Source organism: Natrix helvetica, assembly GCF_964273705.1.
Source record: "Natrix helvetica genome assembly, chromosome: 6".
NCBI classification, from domain to species: domain Eukaryota; kingdom Metazoa; phylum Chordata; class Lepidosauria; order Squamata; family Natricidae; genus Natrix; species Natrix helvetica.
This window is the reverse complement of record NC_138553.1, coordinates 64,876,860-64,896,196: the sequence shown is the minus strand read 5'-3', so window position 1 is coordinate 64,896,196 and position 19,337 is coordinate 64,876,860. Positions and strand designations below refer to the sequence as shown.

Genomic DNA, 19,337 nt, shown 5'->3' with positions numbered 1-19,337 from the left:
TACATTTATATGAAATTCTGTCCTTTTTTACATAGTAAACAAGTAAAATCCTGATTTGATCACAGGGAAGGAAAATTTTATCTCTCAAAGTACATAAAATTTTAAATTAACCAAAGTTGCTGTATTCCAGTTAGGATAATCCTTGTTGTCATTGTTCTTAGGTCTTAAATTATGTATAGGTGATAATCAGCTAGCCAGTTGCTAAATGGTGAGAGCAGAGTATCCTAAATGCCTCTATAGTTTGAGATAAGTATTGTTTTACAGTTTTTACATTTTCATGATATTCCAGAAGGTGGTGCTGAAAGACTAGTACTTTTCCATTTAATAGTAATTGTACAAATGTGTATTGTTGTCACTTATGCTCATTTGCACCATAATATATCCACTTTGTTGGTTATAAACACAAGGAGAGGGAGGGAGGGAGGGAGGAGGGAGGGGGAGAGGGAGAGGGAGAGGGAGAGAGAGAGAGAGAGAGAGAGAGAGAGAGAGAGAGAGAGAGAGAGAGAGATTTTCTCGTCCTCCTCCTCCACCACCAATATACAGACAAGACAGTGACTTTGCCAGCATACTTTATATATAAACAAATAAGGGCTGTCTGTTAATTTATTTAAATTTTCTGTCACTGCAAGTAGAAAATTATATAACTGTAAAACATCCTAAAAAATAAATCTGTGTCCATTGCTCAATTACGAGCATGTTAGATTATAACTGCTTATAAATTGAAGGAACTGGGTATTATTAAACTTTTTGAACATTCCAAAATTATCCTATTCCTTGACATTCTGTTTGCCTCTTTATATTATATATCCATATTCTGAATTTTCTAGCAAAGCAAGCTCTGAAAAAGAACAAGAAGGTAATGGTTTGCTTCTTTCTTTGTTTTAAAAGTCCTCACTTGGAGTAATAAGCATTGTTGGAAAGTTTAACACAAGGTCCTTTAACAAGAAAATCCAATCTAGACCATCAAATATTGAAGTACTATTTCATTCTTTCAATAGAGATTAATTAATTAATTAATTAATACATATTTACATATAAATCTAGCAGAAAGAAATAGGACTTAATTCAGCCTTCTAAAATGTAGACTTTTTAAAAATTGATCACATATTTTTTATAAGAAAGAAACTTTCAGCCATAAAACTTTGGCTTTTATTCTGATTTATTTATTTAGATCAAAATGTAAACGTTGAAAGGTTCTTCCTGTTTTACCATAAGCACTTATAGTATAAGAATTATATCCTTTGTGAAGTTTGCTCTGTTCTACAGAACTCTAGGCCACTCAAGTAAAATTTTAGCAAGGAAATGACATCCTAAATTCCATTCAGTTGTGACATCTTCTTGTCCTGTATGTATCGGTTATGAAAAGCATGTGAATTTTAGTATCAAAAACCTTATATTTAAGTGGGGAGACTAAGCATGTTCAAATTTCTGCTCATGATTCCAAGCCAAAAATTGTAAAATAACATTTTATTTTGCATGCTTTGTCAAAAAAACAACCACCACCATTTGTAACGGCCTTGTTTAGAATTGTTGTGACATTTTTTAATTGCTATTTAAGATCAAATCTGGGCTAGTGATAGCTGTGAGCAGGACATAATTGGCCTTGTGCAGTGTGTAAGCACTAATTTATAACGTTTTAAAGCTAGTTTACTTTCCATAAAGGTTGTCGGTGTGACATTCAGATGAGCCTCATGTGTTCTCAGGTACAAACATGTACAATAACTAAGGCTGATTATCAGCAGATGGCCAGAACGTGCAAAGATGAATTCAGGAAAGCAAAGGCTCAGAATGAACAAAAACTTGAAATAAAAGTCAAAGATAATTTTTAAAAGTTTTTTTCAACATATCAGTAACAAGAAAAAAAAATGAAGGAAACAATAGAGCCACTAAAGATAGAAGATGGCAAGGAAGTAACAGGCAGTAGGGAGAAAGCAGACCTGCTTAACTCGTTCTTTGCATTAGTTTTCACGCAAAAAGAAATTATAGACCAACATACCAAAAAACTACTGTAAAAAACAAACTAGAAACAAAATTAAAATAACTAAAAGAATGGTAAGAGAAGACCTATCTGACCTTCATGAATATAAATCACCGGGACCTAACAGATTACATCCCAGAGTTCTAAAGGACATGGCAGATGTTATCTCAGAACCATTGTATCAGTGGCGGGATTCACTTACCTTCCTTACCAGTTTGCAAATGTGAGTGCGCACACATTTTATTAAGTAATATTTGTCCCTTATTTATTAATTAAATTTTCTAGAAAAGGGTTTGAGACTGAAGCTTCAACAGTTTTTGCAGTAATTGGAAGTGTAGACCCTTAATGTTCAATTGATCTTGGCCACCATTTCCTTCTGATCCACCTATCAGCAGTATGTGATGCAACTCCCAAATATATGTTTATATGTTGCGTTTACAAGGAGAATGGCATTTTGAATCGGATAGGCGCCTGGATCCGGTTTGTGCTCAGTACTACCTGCTTATTTTCCCCTGAAACTATTGGATGAATCCATCCGCTTGAAGTTAATATATGTTGCCACTGAGATTGTTTTTAATGCTTTCAGTGGTCAGAAGAAATCTGCAAAACAAGGGTATTCGTGGTAAGAGAATACTTGGGTAGAGGAGGTAATGTAAGAAGACTTCACAATATCTCATGAGCCACCCTTGACCTGAATGAAGTTACATTTCACAGGATAATAACAGGACAATTGACCAATGACAGAGCTTACCTTCAGAAATAGTGGCTTCTCCATCACTGGAGGTTTTTAAGAAGAGACCAGACAGCCGCTTAACTGAAATAGTGTTGGTCAACGTGCTTGAACAGAGGGTTGGACTAGAAGATCTCAAAAGTCCCTTCCAGCTCTATTCTATTCTATTCTATTCTATTCTATTTTAGTCTCATTTTCTATTTTGATCTGCAGTCAAATTAACCTGAAATCAGCATAAAATGGATATGATGATCCTTCTTCCTGATAATACTATTTTATTGAGATGTAACTGTTTAAATAGTTTTCTCTTTGTATTAGACTGGAGCTATGCTGAATGAAGTTTGCTGCCACCTTTTATATTATTATGACTCATTTTAAGCATCATTGCAGGTACAATTGCATTTTCCAGAGCAAACAGAAATGTTTTCCTTTCCACAGAAACTGGAATGCTGCTTAGTAAGATTCCTGTTAGAGTCTATTGATTCTTTAATTGTATAAATGTTAAGGTGTCAACAGAATGGTCTGTATTTCTGAGAATCAGAAGACTTGATTGATTGATTGATTGATTGATTGAAGTGAATAAATAAAAATTATTGTCTCAAGGAGGAAACAGCATCTTTTCCATCATCCATAATTCCAGAACAGAATGGAAAACCTCAATTGGAATCTCTTTTTTTTTAAACAAAGTTTTATTGGTTTTTTTAAAATTTACAAGGAAAAAGGTAGTGGAAAAAGTATACAAATTTTGGCAGTTGCGAAGTGCGGTAGGTGCCCCCTCCCTCCATACTCATAATATACATCTAAACAAAAATCATTAATACATAGTAGTAAATAGTCAGCATATTATTTCAATTGGTAGTTTCGATCAGTTTATGTCAAAAAGATTTTCTTGTTCATTTTTGTGATCTAAGCTTTCTTGGTATTGCCCCATCTCCCCCCGCCGACGGAGCTCCGGCCCCTCCCGTGTCCTGCATGTCTGTTGTAGGATCATCTGATTTTTCTAGGTGTGCTTTGTTTTTTTCCATAAAGGCATGTGCCTCTATGGGTGTATTAATTCTAACTCTTGTCTCCTCCTAGAATATTAGCATACCTTCAGGCATCAACCATCTAAACCACACCCCCTTCTGGTATAATTTATTCGCTAATTGCAAATAACTTTTTCTTTTTCCCCTCACTTTCTTAGGGATCTGCTTCAGAATGGTTATTTCCCTATCTTGGGTTGCCCCCCTTGTGCACTCAGAATTTCATCTCTTGTACTTTTTCTGAGAAATTTAATGTGTACCTCCCTGGGTACGTTGTGTGTTCTAGCATAGGCTGAATTCACTCTATAGACCAGGTCTATCTCCCACCCCATCTGTTGTTTTTCTTTCTGAATGTATTCAGCCAAAATGCTTGTCATGATGTCCCTTATGTTTTCATCATCTGCCTCCATCACATTTTGGAATCTAAGGTAAAAGGACATTCTCTCAAATTCTATTTTCATCTGCTGGGTGTCAAGTTCTATGTTTCCCTTCTGCACCCCTTCCACCCCCTCCCTCATCTCAGCCGTGCCACCCTCCAAAAGATCCAGTCTCTGTGAGTTCTTATTGATTTGAGCCTGATTCTCTTTAATTTCTTCTTTCATCTCCGTTAGTTGTTTCTTTATTTCCTCTTGTCCCTGTAAGAGTTGCTGAAACATTTGTTGAAACTCCGTCTCTGTACTTTTAGGTTGCATCAAAGCTGTTATTGTTGATTGTGTACTAGGACTGGAGGTTGCAGATGTCAGGGCAGAGGTAGCAAAGCCAGGCTCTCAATTGGAATCTCTATCTCTTTTCGATTAGTGTGAAATTAATTGAATATAAGTAATTAATGAATGTTATAGATCCAGTTGGGTATAGTAGTCAAGACACCCATTTAAAAAACTGAGAGACCAGGAGTTCTTGTTTTTCCTTAGGCATGAAATCACTTGAGGGACCTTGGACCAGTCCCCTCTCTGTTAAACCTAGGGGGTGGGGAAGCAATACCAAGCAACTTTAAAAATTGCAGGGACATATTCAGGAAATTGCAAGGTTAACACTAACTCTAAAGTACTATTTTTAAAAAAATCTATTTTACACTCAATGCATGTATACAGCTCCCATTGTTCTACCACATAGAAATTACATAAAAATGTAATTCTTTTTGGTCAACATCAAGAAATGTTCCCACATTTGAAATAGGTCCCAATAGATTGAACATCAATATAAATAATCAAAAGAAATGCAGAATTCAAGCTCATTCAAGAAGAAGATATTTATTTTCCTTTATTAAAAAAAATCTGCCTTTTTATTTTTACAAATAACTGAAGGAGGCAAGCATACCTAATACATGAGCCATGGCGGCACAGTGGTTAGAAGTTTGAATCTCACCGGTTCAAGATTCACTCAGCCTTCCATTCTTCCAAGGTCGGCGAAATAAGGAGTCAGATTGTTGGGACAATATGCTGACTCTGTAAAATAATTTAAAGAGGGCTCTCAAGCGCTGTGAGGCAGTATGTAAATGCTATTACTGTTTCCTCCTCCTATTTTTCCCACAACAACACTGTGAGATAAGTTGAGCTGAGAGGGAGTGATGGGCCCAAAGTCACCCAATTTGGTTTCCCAATTTCTAACTTGGTGCCTTAATTACTAAACTGCAAGACATGTTTTTCAAGTTCTGTACAAGTATATTGAGAATGAACCTTTTATGTCTTCCTTGAATGATAACATCCAAAATAGAAGGAACATCGCTGACATGAGAACACTGAAACATCATAAACAGATGGACAGAAACTTTATTTTGGCCATTTATCAATTAAAAATTTTTATAGGGATTTGAAGTTGATTTTAAGTTTCACTTGGTACACAGATTTCAGTTTAAATCAACACCATGCACACCCCTATATAGGAGTTCATTTTGCACAGGGATCACTGCGTCAAATATATCTGCTTTATCTTGGATGTTTTAAAAGTTTATATATAGATTTATACAAACTTCTATTTTTTTAATCATTTCAAAGTAACTCAACAGAAGCTCAAAATACAAACGCCAGGCATTAATATATATTTGGTGAAATTTACTACTCTTGAAGAAATAAAGAAAAAGAGTATAATAGAATGTATTAGGACTTACCACAATATAATAAAAATGGAAAAAGACGAAATATACCAGCAAATAGGCGATGTAATATATTTTAATGTATTGTGGCAGAAGTAAAGCCCATTTATATCCATTTGTTATTATCTCTGGAGACTTAAGTGGGATGATAATTGTTTATTGTTCTTCAAATAGACTTCCAGAGAAGCCAAATTTCAAAAAGAATTACATATTTTTCTGACAAATCAATGTATTTTAAATTGAAAAAGTAGTACCATTTGGTGGATGATGAAAATAAAAGTAGCACCTCTATTTTTGAAAGAGGTTTTACACAGTACATTTCTTTGCTCATAAATATGCTTCAAGATTTTTGTCTATTATGAAAAATAGGAAAAGTATAATGTTCCTCCTGATGTTTAAAAAATATTATAATATTTTAGAAAATATAAGAGCTCAATCCCATTTCATCTTAAATCTTATGTACTTCCTAAGGACCTTAACCCCTTGCTCTATTATCACAAGTCCACCATGACCCATCAGTGGTATTCCATCCACCATTGATCTCTGACTCCTAGATTGCACTGTCCAGATGGCCACATTTTGAGCTATTTGGGGAAGCTTTGTAGCTTGTCCCATAGAGGATTCCAGCTCCTGGTAATCTAAAAAAAAATTGAAGAAATACATAACTCAACATGGGGTCAATGGGTTTAAATATATTTAATTGTATACTACAGTCTACCTCCAACTTATAATAAATGCACTTTTGATTTTACTGTAAATATATTAATTTGAAATATAGCAATAGGTTTCATTAACTTGCAAAATGAAAAATGATTTAGGGCTGTAGTAGTTGCTTTGCAGAGGTTTGAGGTTTATTGGATTTATATGCTGCCCTTCTCCTAAAGGACTCAGGGCGACGTACAACATAAAAACACATATTACAAAAGTTAAAAGAAGGATTAAATAGAATATCCAAAAATAGACATTTACAATGAGATTAAAAATTAAATCAAAATTAACAATTAAAATTAATAATTTATTTTATTCAGGCCAGGCGGGCTTGCTGGAAAAGCCAACTTTTTAGGGCGCGCCGGAAGGACCGGAGGTCGGGAATTATGCGAAGCTCCGGGGGCAGCTCATTCCAAAGGGAATATATGGAACGACATCCTATCCACGTTCATTTAATATAATAACAGTACTAATTGAAAAGTCAAGCATAATCTGACAATAGCACTTTACCCATTGCTTTTTAATCTGTATCGAGTTTTGATACAGTATGTCATTACTGTATTATAAACGGAGTTTAGAATTTATCTATAAATATTCATATTTAATTTGGTGTGTCCTCTTACATTTGGTCAAATTTTCTGCTTTAAAGATTGAATTCACATGAACAGAAGCCATTCAAAATTTCTGACAAGTATCTCTGGGCTGTTGAATGCATAATACTCTTCCTCATGACAGAGCAAGAGTTTACTCTTCATGTACATTGTAATTCTGCAATATTACAGAAAAAGAAACATTGTATTGCATTGTATTTTAGTATTATAAATGTATAGGCCGCCCATCTTACCTCAGGGTAACTCTTTTATTGGATACAGAAATGAACATGTTTAATATTTCTCCAATAACCATAGCTTTTCAGGCCTTTCTGAAACCAACATAAAGTTAGGCAAATAAGCAAACATGCCATATAAGTAAATGTGACTAATTTGCATAATTTGTACAATTTGTTCAAATCCCTTGGCCCAGAATTTAATGAGGCGAGTAGGGGAAAAGCACACATTCTGGTTGATTCATTTTCAAGTATTTCCATAAAGTTCTGGAAATGTTCACTGCCTGAAATCCAGGACAGCAAGCATCACTGCTTGTTCTAAATCTCTCCTTCCTACCAGAGAACATGGATGAATATAAACAGAACATAAAATTGCAGACCCTGATAAAACAGAGGCACACAGAACTTCTGAATTTATACTGGGCCATACCGTCCATCTTCAGAAGTGCCAGGATCTGCCCGACCTTTGAGTATTTGGAAAGGCCAGAGACAGGGCTGGTTATCTTTTGATGGGTTTCTTCAGAGAATCTATCCAATATCAGGTAAAATTCTAAAATTCCCTAGAATTATGCTCATGATGCTTCTTTGTTCTCTCAAAGATAGCATTGTCTTTGTAGTACTACTTCCATTACCTAATTGATTCACCCTAAGTACTTCATGTAACACAGGATTTGCTGTTACATCAAATCAAAATATGCTGCTGCGACCAGTTTTTAATTTTACTGTATCTGATATTTGTATATTTTATTTGCTTACACAGAGGAGTTGAAGCCCCATTCTCTTTAGGTTAACCTTGGCAGCTTTTAGGACCATAATACATAAAACAATTTTTAGAGCCAAAGAAGAGTCAAAACAGAAGATTACTGCTGAAGTCCTTTGGCTGAGCCACAAATAGGAAGTACAAAACTTTCTCATATCTTGCCTGAACTTGCTCTAAAAAAAAAAAGAAAAAAAAAGAATTAGTGTACTTTATCCTGTAAAGCTTATATCCTAGTGAAAAATGAAGGGCTGGGAACTGTACTGGCAACTAATTAAGATTAGAACTCTTCCTATTGTGAACAGAAATAGTATTAACAAGTTATTATTTATTTCCCTTTTTCCTGGTAGATGGAAAATCAGCTCATGTAAATAAAATTATATTCATATTTCTTCTTTTATTGGAAGAATGATGGTGGTAGAGTCTTCACTGACATGTTTGTTTTGGGTATTCTGAAAAGCTGAAAGTAGAAACCTAAACCTGAATGTCTAAATATCACTAAACAAATTGTTGTAAGTCAAGCATTACCTGTAATGAGATAATGGATATTCACATTGCTGGTTTTCAAAAAATATGAATTGGGATGTACAAGAGAAAGTATTCCCTTAATTTAATGGCATCCACTGGGAAGAAAACGTCAAACTAGAGAAATCAGCTATTATGACAGTACAATCAAATACCCACTCATACGAATTTATGAATTATACTAGTAGATATAGAAAATGGATAGAATTTGAATATTGTCCTGCCATGACTGCTAACTTTCCTATTTTGAGCCCACCTCCCATAGATGCTACTGCCTTTGCCAGTTGTGATATTGACAAAAATCACCAAAACCCTGAAGATACAATATTTTTTTTCTAATGTTAATTGAAATACAGTAAAAGGTGTGGTAACTGGAGGACAAGAGTTCAGCTAACATTCCCTGCAGGGATAATCACTTCCTCTATGCTTAGTATTTAATTAATTACTTTAATTCACAGGATGTTTATTTATTGTATCTATATCCTGTTTTTCCTTCAAAAGATCAGGACAATATGCACAGGCAAAAATCTATTCAGCTTCTATAGCTGAAGGTTAGTTAGCTTTAAATTGATATGCCCCCATCTCTCTCTCTCTCTCTCTCTCTCTCTCACACACACACACACACACACACACACACACACACTCTCTCTCTCTCTCACACACACACACTCTCTCTCTCCCTCCCTCCCTCTCTCTCTCCCTCTCCCCGCCCTCCCTCCCCACTCTTTCTCTCAACTTTTTGCCAGTCAATAATTATGAAGTTAGGTCTTTTTTTCTATTCTGATCCTTCAAGATTCACCTCCATTATTTAAAGATTAGAGAACCTTCCCTATCAACTGATTGAATTTTATGACTATAGTAATAGCCATTTTTGTTCATCAGAAATAAACACCTTTCAGTTTGTCTTACCATAATCAAAGATATTTATCAGGGTAGCGTCCAGGTTCCCAGTTTCCCATCTTATGGAGGGAAGGGAATCTGATCCCTTCCGTTCGAGATGGCCATTTTGTTCGAGATGGCCCAAATAATTATATTGACAAATTGGAATTGTAAAATTGTTGAGACATTAAGGATTGGCTTCTGTAAATCTGTAACCAATCCACTCCAAAAAAAGGAATATTTTCTACTAATCAAATGATGCATTATTATCTACTTCTTCAATGCAGATTTTATGATATTTTACAACAAGGGTCCTGAACCCTGGTCTGTGGACTGGCACTAGGCTGTGGCATGCCAGCAACTGGACTGCCAAACAAGTAAAGTTCCATCCACAGGATGCAGGCAGTATGCAAAAACAACCCTACGGTTTGCAGAAAAACCTTTCTCCGTGGAACGGCTCCCTGGTATCCAAACATTTGGGGGCCATTGTTTTATAATAATACAGCAGTTTCCTTAGATTTTTTTTCTTTTTAATTGATCTCAATGTAATATTACAGTCATATTTTGGTACTGCTCTGCTCTGAAACTCATTGAATTTGCTTGTGAACACATTTATGCAAGAAAATGTTGCCCTGGTATTCATAGTTTGTTTAGTACTCGATGTGCAAGTTAGAACTTGTCAGTGTCAGTTGCCTCGTGACTTTGCTACCCTTTCCAATTGAAACAAAAGGTCACACATTAGTCATGTGGCAGCTCTTGCCCTGTGCACATCCCCTTATTGTCTTGTCTTAGCTTTTGTGATCATTTTGTGTATTTTTGTGCTTTTTTTTTGTCATCACTACAGGCAAAGTTTTTGTTTTATTTAATCTACGTATTTAGTCACTTAAAACGAATAAAACTAATAAATCATTCAACATGTGATTTGCTGTTACATTAAATCAAAATACGTTGCTGCAATCAGTTTTTATTTTTACTGTATCTGATATTTGTATACTTTAATTTGCTTATACAGAGGATATACATAATATACACAATCTTTGCATCAATGAAAATGTGCACAAGTCTCTGGTTTATAGGAACTCTTGGAGGAAATTTATGTGAGACATTTCTCCTATGGGAAGATAAAGAGAGCAGTCACTATGACTCTTCAAATCTGCTGCATTTTACTAAAGACATAAATTCTATACATATTTAAGGATAATTGCTGGGATATTGGAACTCTCTAAAATATCATAATTACATTCTTCTATCCCTTGGCATAGAATACATATTGTAAAGAATAATGATTTTCTACTGGTTGCCATTTCTTTACTCCATAGAACCAGAATAATAATATAGATATTTCCCTGATGTTACGAGGTATCAAGCTGATTTGATTTTATATTTTTCTACTCACTATGTTTCCACTTTTTTTTTTTTTGCTTTCTTCTTTTTCTTTCTCTCTTTCTCTCTTTCTCTCTCTTTTTGCAGCCCTGAATGAACTCAGGTAGCAAAGCAAATACTACAGCTAAGAGTTGTTCATATTTTGGGATCTAGTTCCAGTTTGATGCTTTAAACCATGTTTATTTATACTTTCTCCCCTCGTCCAAACTTATAAGCAGGTAAACAATTTCTAGTGCCAAAGAAGAGTCAAAACAGAAGATTACTGCTGAAGCACTTTGGCTCAAATAGGAAGCACAAGTAAACTCCACAAAACTTTCTCATGTCTTGCCTGAACTTGCCCCCAAAAGAAAATAAAAAGAATTAGTATACTTTATCCTGTAGAGCAGTGGTCTCAACCTTCCTAATGCCGCAACCCTTTAATACAGTTCCTCATGTTGTGGTGACCCCCAACCATAAAATTACTTTATGTTTTCTATATTTTTTTCAAAAATATGTGTTTTCCAATGGTCTTAGGCGACCCCACTGAAAGGGTCGTTCGACCCCCAAAGGGGTCCCGACCCACAGGTTGAGAACCACTGCTGTAGAGCTTCTATCCTAGTTAAAAATGAAAGGCTGGGAACTGTAGTTGGCAACTAATTAAGACTAGAACTCTTCCCATTGTGAACAGAAATAGTATTAACAAGTTATTATTTATTTCCCTTTTTCCTGAGTGGTAGATGGATAATCAGATCATGTAAATAAAATTATATTAATATTTCTACCTTTATTGGAAAATTGGTGGTGGTAGAGTCTTCATGCTTGACATGCTTGTTCCGGGTATTCTGAAAAGCTGAAGGTAGAAACCTAAACGTGAATTTTCAGAGATGGTTATATTAACTTATTTCATCAGCAAAAAGAATGTTTATGGAGACCTGGGTAACCCTTATTGGGTTTTTGCATGAAATTGGGAAAAGTACATTTATGGCTTATTATATGTTACCACTTTATGATTAGAAAAAAATGGATAATAGAAAAAGTGAGCTTTTCTTATAGTAAAGTAAGAGGTAAAGTAATAATACTTGTATTTTCTGCAAAGGTAATCAGAAAGGCTTTTGTTTCTTTTTATCCTTTTTTCCTGCACTTTGGGTCCCCCCCTCCCACCCTTTACCTTTGCTTCTTTGTTTTCTTTATTCCATGCTAGTTTTTTACATTCTCTTTAAAAATTTAAACATACACCTAAACTATCCACCGGCCATGTTTCCCCCTCCTGTGGATGCCACTGCTCTTTAGTTCCACTGGAGGAGAAATTGCTTTCAAACCTTTTATTACAAAGCATTAGCAAGGGTTTTGTCAAATGCAGCTTCCACAGCAAAAGATCTCAGTGCAATAGCACAGGCTCTGAAGTACATTACAGGTAGTCCTCAACTTTTACAACCACAATTGAGCACAACCTTTCTATTCCTAAGCAAGACAGTTGTTAAGTAAAATTTGCCCCATTTTACAACCTTTCTTATCACAGTTGTTAAGTGAATCATTGCAGTTGTTGAGTTACTAACAGAGTTGTTAAGTGAATCTGGCTTCCCCATTGACTTTGTTTGTCAGAGGGTCACAAAAGGTGATCACATGACCCAGGGACATTGCAACCAATCATAAATCTCACTCAGCTGCCAAGCAGCCGATCACGTGACTATGAGAATGCTGCCATGGTTGTAAGTGTGAAAAATGGTCATACGTCACTTTGTTCCATGAGGTTGTCACTTTGAATGGTCACTAAACAAACTGTTGTAAGTCGAGGACTACCTGTAATGATGTAATGGATATTCACACTGCTGGTTTTCAAAAAGTATGAACCGGGGTGCAAAAAACTTAAGTCTTCCTTAATTCAGTGGCATCCAAGGAAGGGAAAATATTAAAATAGAGAAATCAGTGATTATGACAATACAATCAAATATCCACTCATATGAATTTATGAATTACACTAGTAGATATAGAAAAGGGGTAGGATTTGAGCATTGTACTGCTATGACGGTTGACTTTCCTATTTTGAGCCCACGTCGCATAGGTGATACTGTCTTTGTAAGTGGTGTATTGACAAAAATCACCCAAACCCTGAAGATACAGTATTTTTTGTACCTATATCCTGTGTTTCCTTCAAAAGATCAGGACAATATGCTGAAGTTAGTTAGTTAGCATTACTTTAAATTGATACGCCCCCATCTCTCTCTCACACACACAAGTCTCTTTTCCCCAATCAGTAAACATGAAGCTAGCTTTTGTTTTCCTATTCTGATCCTTCAAGATTCACCTCCATTGGAGAACCTTCCCTCCTATCAACTGATTGAATTTTATGACTATGGTAATAACCATTTTTTCTTCATCGGATTCAATAAACACCTTTCAGTTTGTCTTACCATAATCAAAGATATTTATCAGGGTAATGGTCCAGGTTCCCAGTCTCCCATCTATTGTGCTGTTATCGAAGCTGATCCCTTCCATTTGAGATGGCCATTCTGTTTGAGATGATCCAAAGAATTATATTGACAATATAATTTCTGTTCTTCTTTTCTGTTCTTCTGCCTTCCAGCCTTCAATAGATAGCTCTTTTGCACTGGCAACCACTGAACTCCATTATTGAATTATTTGATGGTTAATTTTTTCTGGATCTGATATAGATGTACAAAGATTAAAGAAGATTTTAGACAATATACTAAACTAAAAGAATTAAAATCAGGGATGCAAAAGATATATATGGAACATTCTGCATCATTTCTCTTTTTTTAAACAACTTTATTAAGTGAAAATAATACAAAATAACAGAAAAGGAAAAAAATATGAGGCATAAGGATCAGAAACAGAAAAAATGTAGAAGTTACAAGAAAAAAAATGTTTAAAAGGATTTTCAAGCTTTCTTCTATAGAAATGAAAAGATATAATAAAATATTTAAATAACCTCTTAGTCTAAGTTAAAAAACACAAAAGCATTATATAAAAAGTATTCAAACTAAATAATCAATACATAATAAAATAACCTCTTACTCTAAATTTAAATCTAAACATATATACCAAATATGTACACACACACACACACACACACACACACACACACACACCTAACAATAAAATAAACATAGGCAATATTTCTGTAATCATAACAGTTCTAAGCATCAAATAGTAAAATCAAAATGTCATGTTTATCTTTCTCATGCAAGAAGTCCCTTGTTTTCTTTTAATCTGCTTATTCATTATACTAAAAAGTAAAAATTCTGGTTTCATCTATACATCCATTCATGGTATCTTCTGAATCTAATAACAAATCTGGTCCCAATAATTGTTGCCAATTTTAGTTGCTCACTAAAGATAGTAAAAAGTACCTTCATACTGCTTACTTTTCCAACATTTATTTGATATCCCCTTATATTTTATTCCTATATATTTTCCCATTAAGCAAATATTATTATTATAATATTTTGTCCATTTAATCATATAGTCTTTAATACATTCATCATGCTGATTCATTTTGATTACATTTCATATACCTGGTACTAAGATGTTCATCATTCATATATAGATTCCTTTCAAAGTCTATTTTTTCATCTACACAAACAATTTTTTATCTCATTTAAATCATTGCAAACTTTCTTAGAAGACATTTCTCTTATAGAAGGAGTGGTAATAACTTATGCCCTTGGTTGACTAGCATCACAGGACTAGAAGGAAGTGTTCTACAGAAGGCCAAATTACATCCGTTTTTTATATATCATTCTCCAATCTGTTTCAAATTGGTCTGTCCCACTAAGTGGAAACAAGAAGTACCAAGTTAAAGCGCTCCATATACGTATCTGGATTGAGAGAGATGAAAATATACAAAACTCACAGTAGCTGACATTTGCAATAAGAAGCAGGCAGACCAACATATGATAGAAGAACTATTCATGTACTCATACAGATGAATTTACATAGACTATGCAGTTTTATTTCATACCTTATATTATGTTGAAATAACATTACACATAGAACTGACTCCACCATTAATCAGATTGAAGACATTACTCAAAACAACATATTTGATACATCAAGCAAGAGCAGCAAATTATTGGTTAGATTGCTACAGTGATAGGAAGTTGTGGAATATTCTGCCTCATGTATCAAAGTTAATTCCATTATTTTTAGTTATTAAGCATAGTGATGCTTTGTGAGGATGTATTGCTGTTCCATCTTGGCAGCCAAGTTTTCTATTGGGTCTTGTGGATGTCTTACCTCCATAGTGAATCTAACTAATAATCCATCTCTAACCTTGGAGATGCCTCCAGATATGACTATCAATGAGAATTCTGGCAGATGACTCCCACACATCTGGAGGGAGCCCAGTTTCTCCAAAACATGGCTCACAAAAACAAGAAGCTATTAGTATGTGGCTCTTTCCTTAACCCTGCCCAAACTCTTGAAAATAAATGAAAAAATGAAAAAATATTAAATTTATGTTGTTTTATTACTTTATCCAATATGATTAAGAAGACTTAAATTGAGTAACAGAGATCTTTACTGAAGTCATAAAGTTTCACTTACAATGGAATATAGATTTCTCTCCAAGCATGAGCCCAACGTTTAGTTTTCTTGAGATTCCTTTTGTAACATGAAGGCCTACTGTTTTATTATTTTATCTACTGCAAAATTCCTTGAAAGAAACCTACTCATGACATGCCACTTAAACACAGTCCAAACATCACATTGCAAAATTAAGACAGCCCCCATGTTACAATGACCTCACATTTCACTAAAGTAACAACATTGCCGTGGAATGACTGAAATACAGAACACCTAAACTATATAATCAAGCAAAGTAAATTATCAACCCAGCTGTAAGTTGTAAAGGGAGGGCTTTCTGTTTGTACATGTGTAAGGTATGTTTGTAATTTGAAGCTCGCTCCTTCACTTTCTAGTGTCAGCATAGCCAGAAGAAGACAGTCGGATGACATTTCCAACTTGATCAACTTCCTTTGGATTTTCTCTCTCCCTCTTTAATTCAACTGGAAACTCATTCTAAATCAGTGAAACACTTGGATTACCATGAAACAACTGAATATGACTATTAGAAATAAAGGAAATTATAAACTATTAGAAATAGACCATATAAAATCAATATCAATATTTATGGTAGAATGCAAGCCTATTCTTTAAAGTGTTGTGGAACAGGAAGTGGGTTGACCTAGAAGTAATGAGGACTCAGCTCTGATTTGATCAGGAATAATGAGTCGGTTGCTAGTTCTAATAGGTAAAAGGGCAATGATTAAATGAATCTGGAGTACAATTGGTTCTCAGGATATTTTTATTTCTTGAAAAAAGTTTGATTGGAATTTTCTATAAATAAAGAATAAAGTTTGGCAAAAAAAATTGACAAATATAACAAATCATTTATAAGCACACACCTGAGGATCAATATAATAAAGACTCACTTTACCAGTTTATCAGTTTACCAGTTATCCTCTAACATCTTGGTAGTGTAGAAGGTCCTAAAAGCTCTATTAATTTTGGCCATCTCTATACAATAAGATGACTGATGGAGATAAGCCAGATAGATTGGTTATGAGAGCAATGAGCCAAAAAGCTTGACTTGGACCCAAAGCAATTTGAGTGGAGGAGGAAAAGGCTCAGAAAGCACCTTCAGAAGTAGAAGGAGGTCAATTAGATTTAGAAGATTTATGTCAGTCCTACTATGGATACCAGGCCAAGAAAGTAACCCCCCCAAAGGGTTAACACTATTATATATAATCTATAGTATGAGAATCTTACAATTGTGTTTTTATTTATTCAACACCTAGTGAATAGCTATGTCTATAGGAAGAGGGATATTATATACATACTATAGCATCTATGGGTATGATAATAGAAATACTTCCTACTCAGATGAAATAATAAGAAAGGTTATGGACTGTGCTGAAATGGACAAACTAACTAAAGAAATTCAGGGAAAAGAAGAATCAGAATTCTACCAGATATGGGATAAATGGTATAGGTGGATGGAGGAAAGAAACAAGAATCATTGAAGGAATGTAACAAAACTTAAAAATAATAGTTATGGGTAAAATAAGAAAGTTAAGAATGGTGAAACCCAAATAAAACACAATTGAATGGGAAAAATAAAAATAAAAATAAAAACTTAGTTAATTTTTGGTGATTAATAAGTAGAACGTTGTAGATGCTTATAGAATGTTTTTGTTTTTAAAATGTTTATTCGTTAACAGATAATCCATCATGACAATAATAGTGAAATAATAACTCTAACTGGTAAAAACAATTTGGATATAAACTATAATATGGGACCTGGGGAAAAGATTTACTAATTTTATTAATATTTTTTTTGTTTAGATTTTGTTATAAAGATGTAATCTCTCCTGGGTACTTATAAATTCTAGTAATAAATTTTTGTCTAGATTTATTATAAATATAAATGATTCTAGACAAAAGCACGTTTAAACAAAAATAGTTAAATGAGAATGATGTCATATTGATGGTATAAAGATTTTTGATTTAAAATGTACAATTCAATATGAATGAAATATAAAGAATGATTGTAGTAACGCACGAAATTTATTTGTAACCAATCGACATGCTTTCTGGAAGATGTAATGAAGAATGTTTTTGTGCGTGTTTTTTGTTTAATTAAAACAATAAAAAAAATTAAAAAAAGAAATACTTTCTACTCCTCCTTATATTCTTACTTTTTGAATCTTTGGCTGTAGGAATTAAGATTAACCTTCTAAGGTACAACCCAAAAGCATCAGAAAAGTTGAATTAGTTAAAGCTCTTCCACTATAAAATTAATCTACTACGCGCTGATTAGCAGACCTGAATAGTAACCATCACTAAAGCTAATGTGGAGAGAAGCCCAATAGTAGAATACAACCTCAGCCTATTGATATCATTATCCTTTCAGCTTACTTGAATCCAGATATGTTACATTCTTTCATGAAGTATTACTTTTTAAAGAACACATTAAATTTCTAGAGCAGCTTAAATGGCTGGAAAAACAAAGAAATTCCTAATAATCACAGTATTTCCTTCAATAAATTAAGTTGTGTACATCAGATGGATGTGAATCACTTGCATAAGTGATTAGATGTCTTTAATGTGTCATTTTCTACCAAGTGTTTACAATAACAGAAGTGGGAAGTTACTTATAAAACTAACAAAAGGAAACCATAAAACATCATTTAAGACGGCTCAGCTCCTGGCCTATATTCTTGAAGACATTTTCTAATTAATATGTTTCATTTTGCATGCAATTTAGGGCTATTTTAATTCCACATAGAATGACTCCTCTAGTTGTAAAACACACAAAAATTGAGTTACCCTAATTTCTTGGACTGTGGCTTGCAATAAGCAGTAATAACATACTGTATAAGGCTGTCTTGATTTTCTAGAATAATCTTCTTTAACACCTACTTCCTTTGGAAGCCAACATATGGTTTGACAGTTTTCCTAGAACTATCTGAAAAGGCCTTTTAGCACAGTGTCTACAGGGACTGCTGCTGCTGGATCCATCTGGTCTCAGAGCTCATTGTGCTGGTTCTTGTACAGAAAATAGAACTTTGCTCTGAAATGCTGTAGCTGCTTTGGTTTTATAAACAGCTAAGCCATCTCATGCATCCTCATCTCCTGCAACTATTAGGGTAACCTTTCAAATGATGGGTGAAAATTTGCATTTAGCAATACAAAGACACCGTGCCAGTGGGTTGTTATGGAATTAACCTCTAGATATTTCAAAACTTTCAACATTTAAAAAAGTAACCCCTGCATAACAATTCTACTGGATACGTGGGCTTAAATAAGCAAAGGACTCAAATATCTCTCTAGTACTGTATGAGGTACCTAAAGTAGCTAAGACTGTAGAATACAGATAGTCATCCTTACAACTACAGCTGGGACCATAATTGCTGAGGTAAATCATTGCAGACTTAGAACAACTCAGGCACAATTTTATGATAGTTTTTAGGGTAGTCATTAAGGGAATCACATGCCTATTAAGCAGATCAAGCTTCCCTGATGGGCATTTTTGCTAGGAATTGGCAAGAAAAGGTCACAAATTACAATCACTTGATTGGAGGATGCTACAACTGTCATAAAGATGAGCCCATTGCTAAGTGCCTAAATTGAGGCTATGTGACTATGTAAATGCTGTGATTGTCATAAGTGTAAGCATGGATCGTAAGTTAGTTTTTTCAGTGCCATTGTAACTTTGAACAGTTGTTAAATGAACAGTTGTAAGTCAAGAACTACCTGTGAATGAGGGTACCAAATTCTTAAAAATTTAGTAATGTTCAATGCAACACTTCTTTCTAGCACGTGGTACCTGCCTGGTTAGACAAATGCTTATTTAACATCATTTCTGTCTCCAAAGGAAGGCCTTCTATTATTGCTATCACCTGTGGATAAGCATATACCTCCACCTGAAGAAAAT

The 19,337-nt window shown here is 34.3% G+C and overlaps 1 protein-coding gene across 1 annotated transcript in view; it reads right to left on the bottom strand.

The window, feature by feature from the left end:
* Positions 1-14,434, bottom strand: part of LOC309394224 (hyaluronidase-1-like) — a gene marked incomplete at both ends in the record, with an annotated part of 39,471 nt that extends 25,037 nt beyond the window's left edge. Inside the window, 4 exons of the mRNA XM_081957115.1 lie at positions 6,297-6,460; positions 8,221-8,289; positions 13,291-13,389; positions 14,416-14,434. Of these exons, the coding sequence (XP_081813241.1) occupies positions 6,297-6,460; positions 8,221-8,289; positions 13,291-13,389; positions 14,416-14,434 (351 nt within the window). The remainder of the gene's footprint in view (positions 1-6,296; positions 6,461-8,220; positions 8,290-13,290; positions 13,390-14,415) is intronic.
* Positions 14,435-19,337: the final 4,903 nt, after the last annotated feature.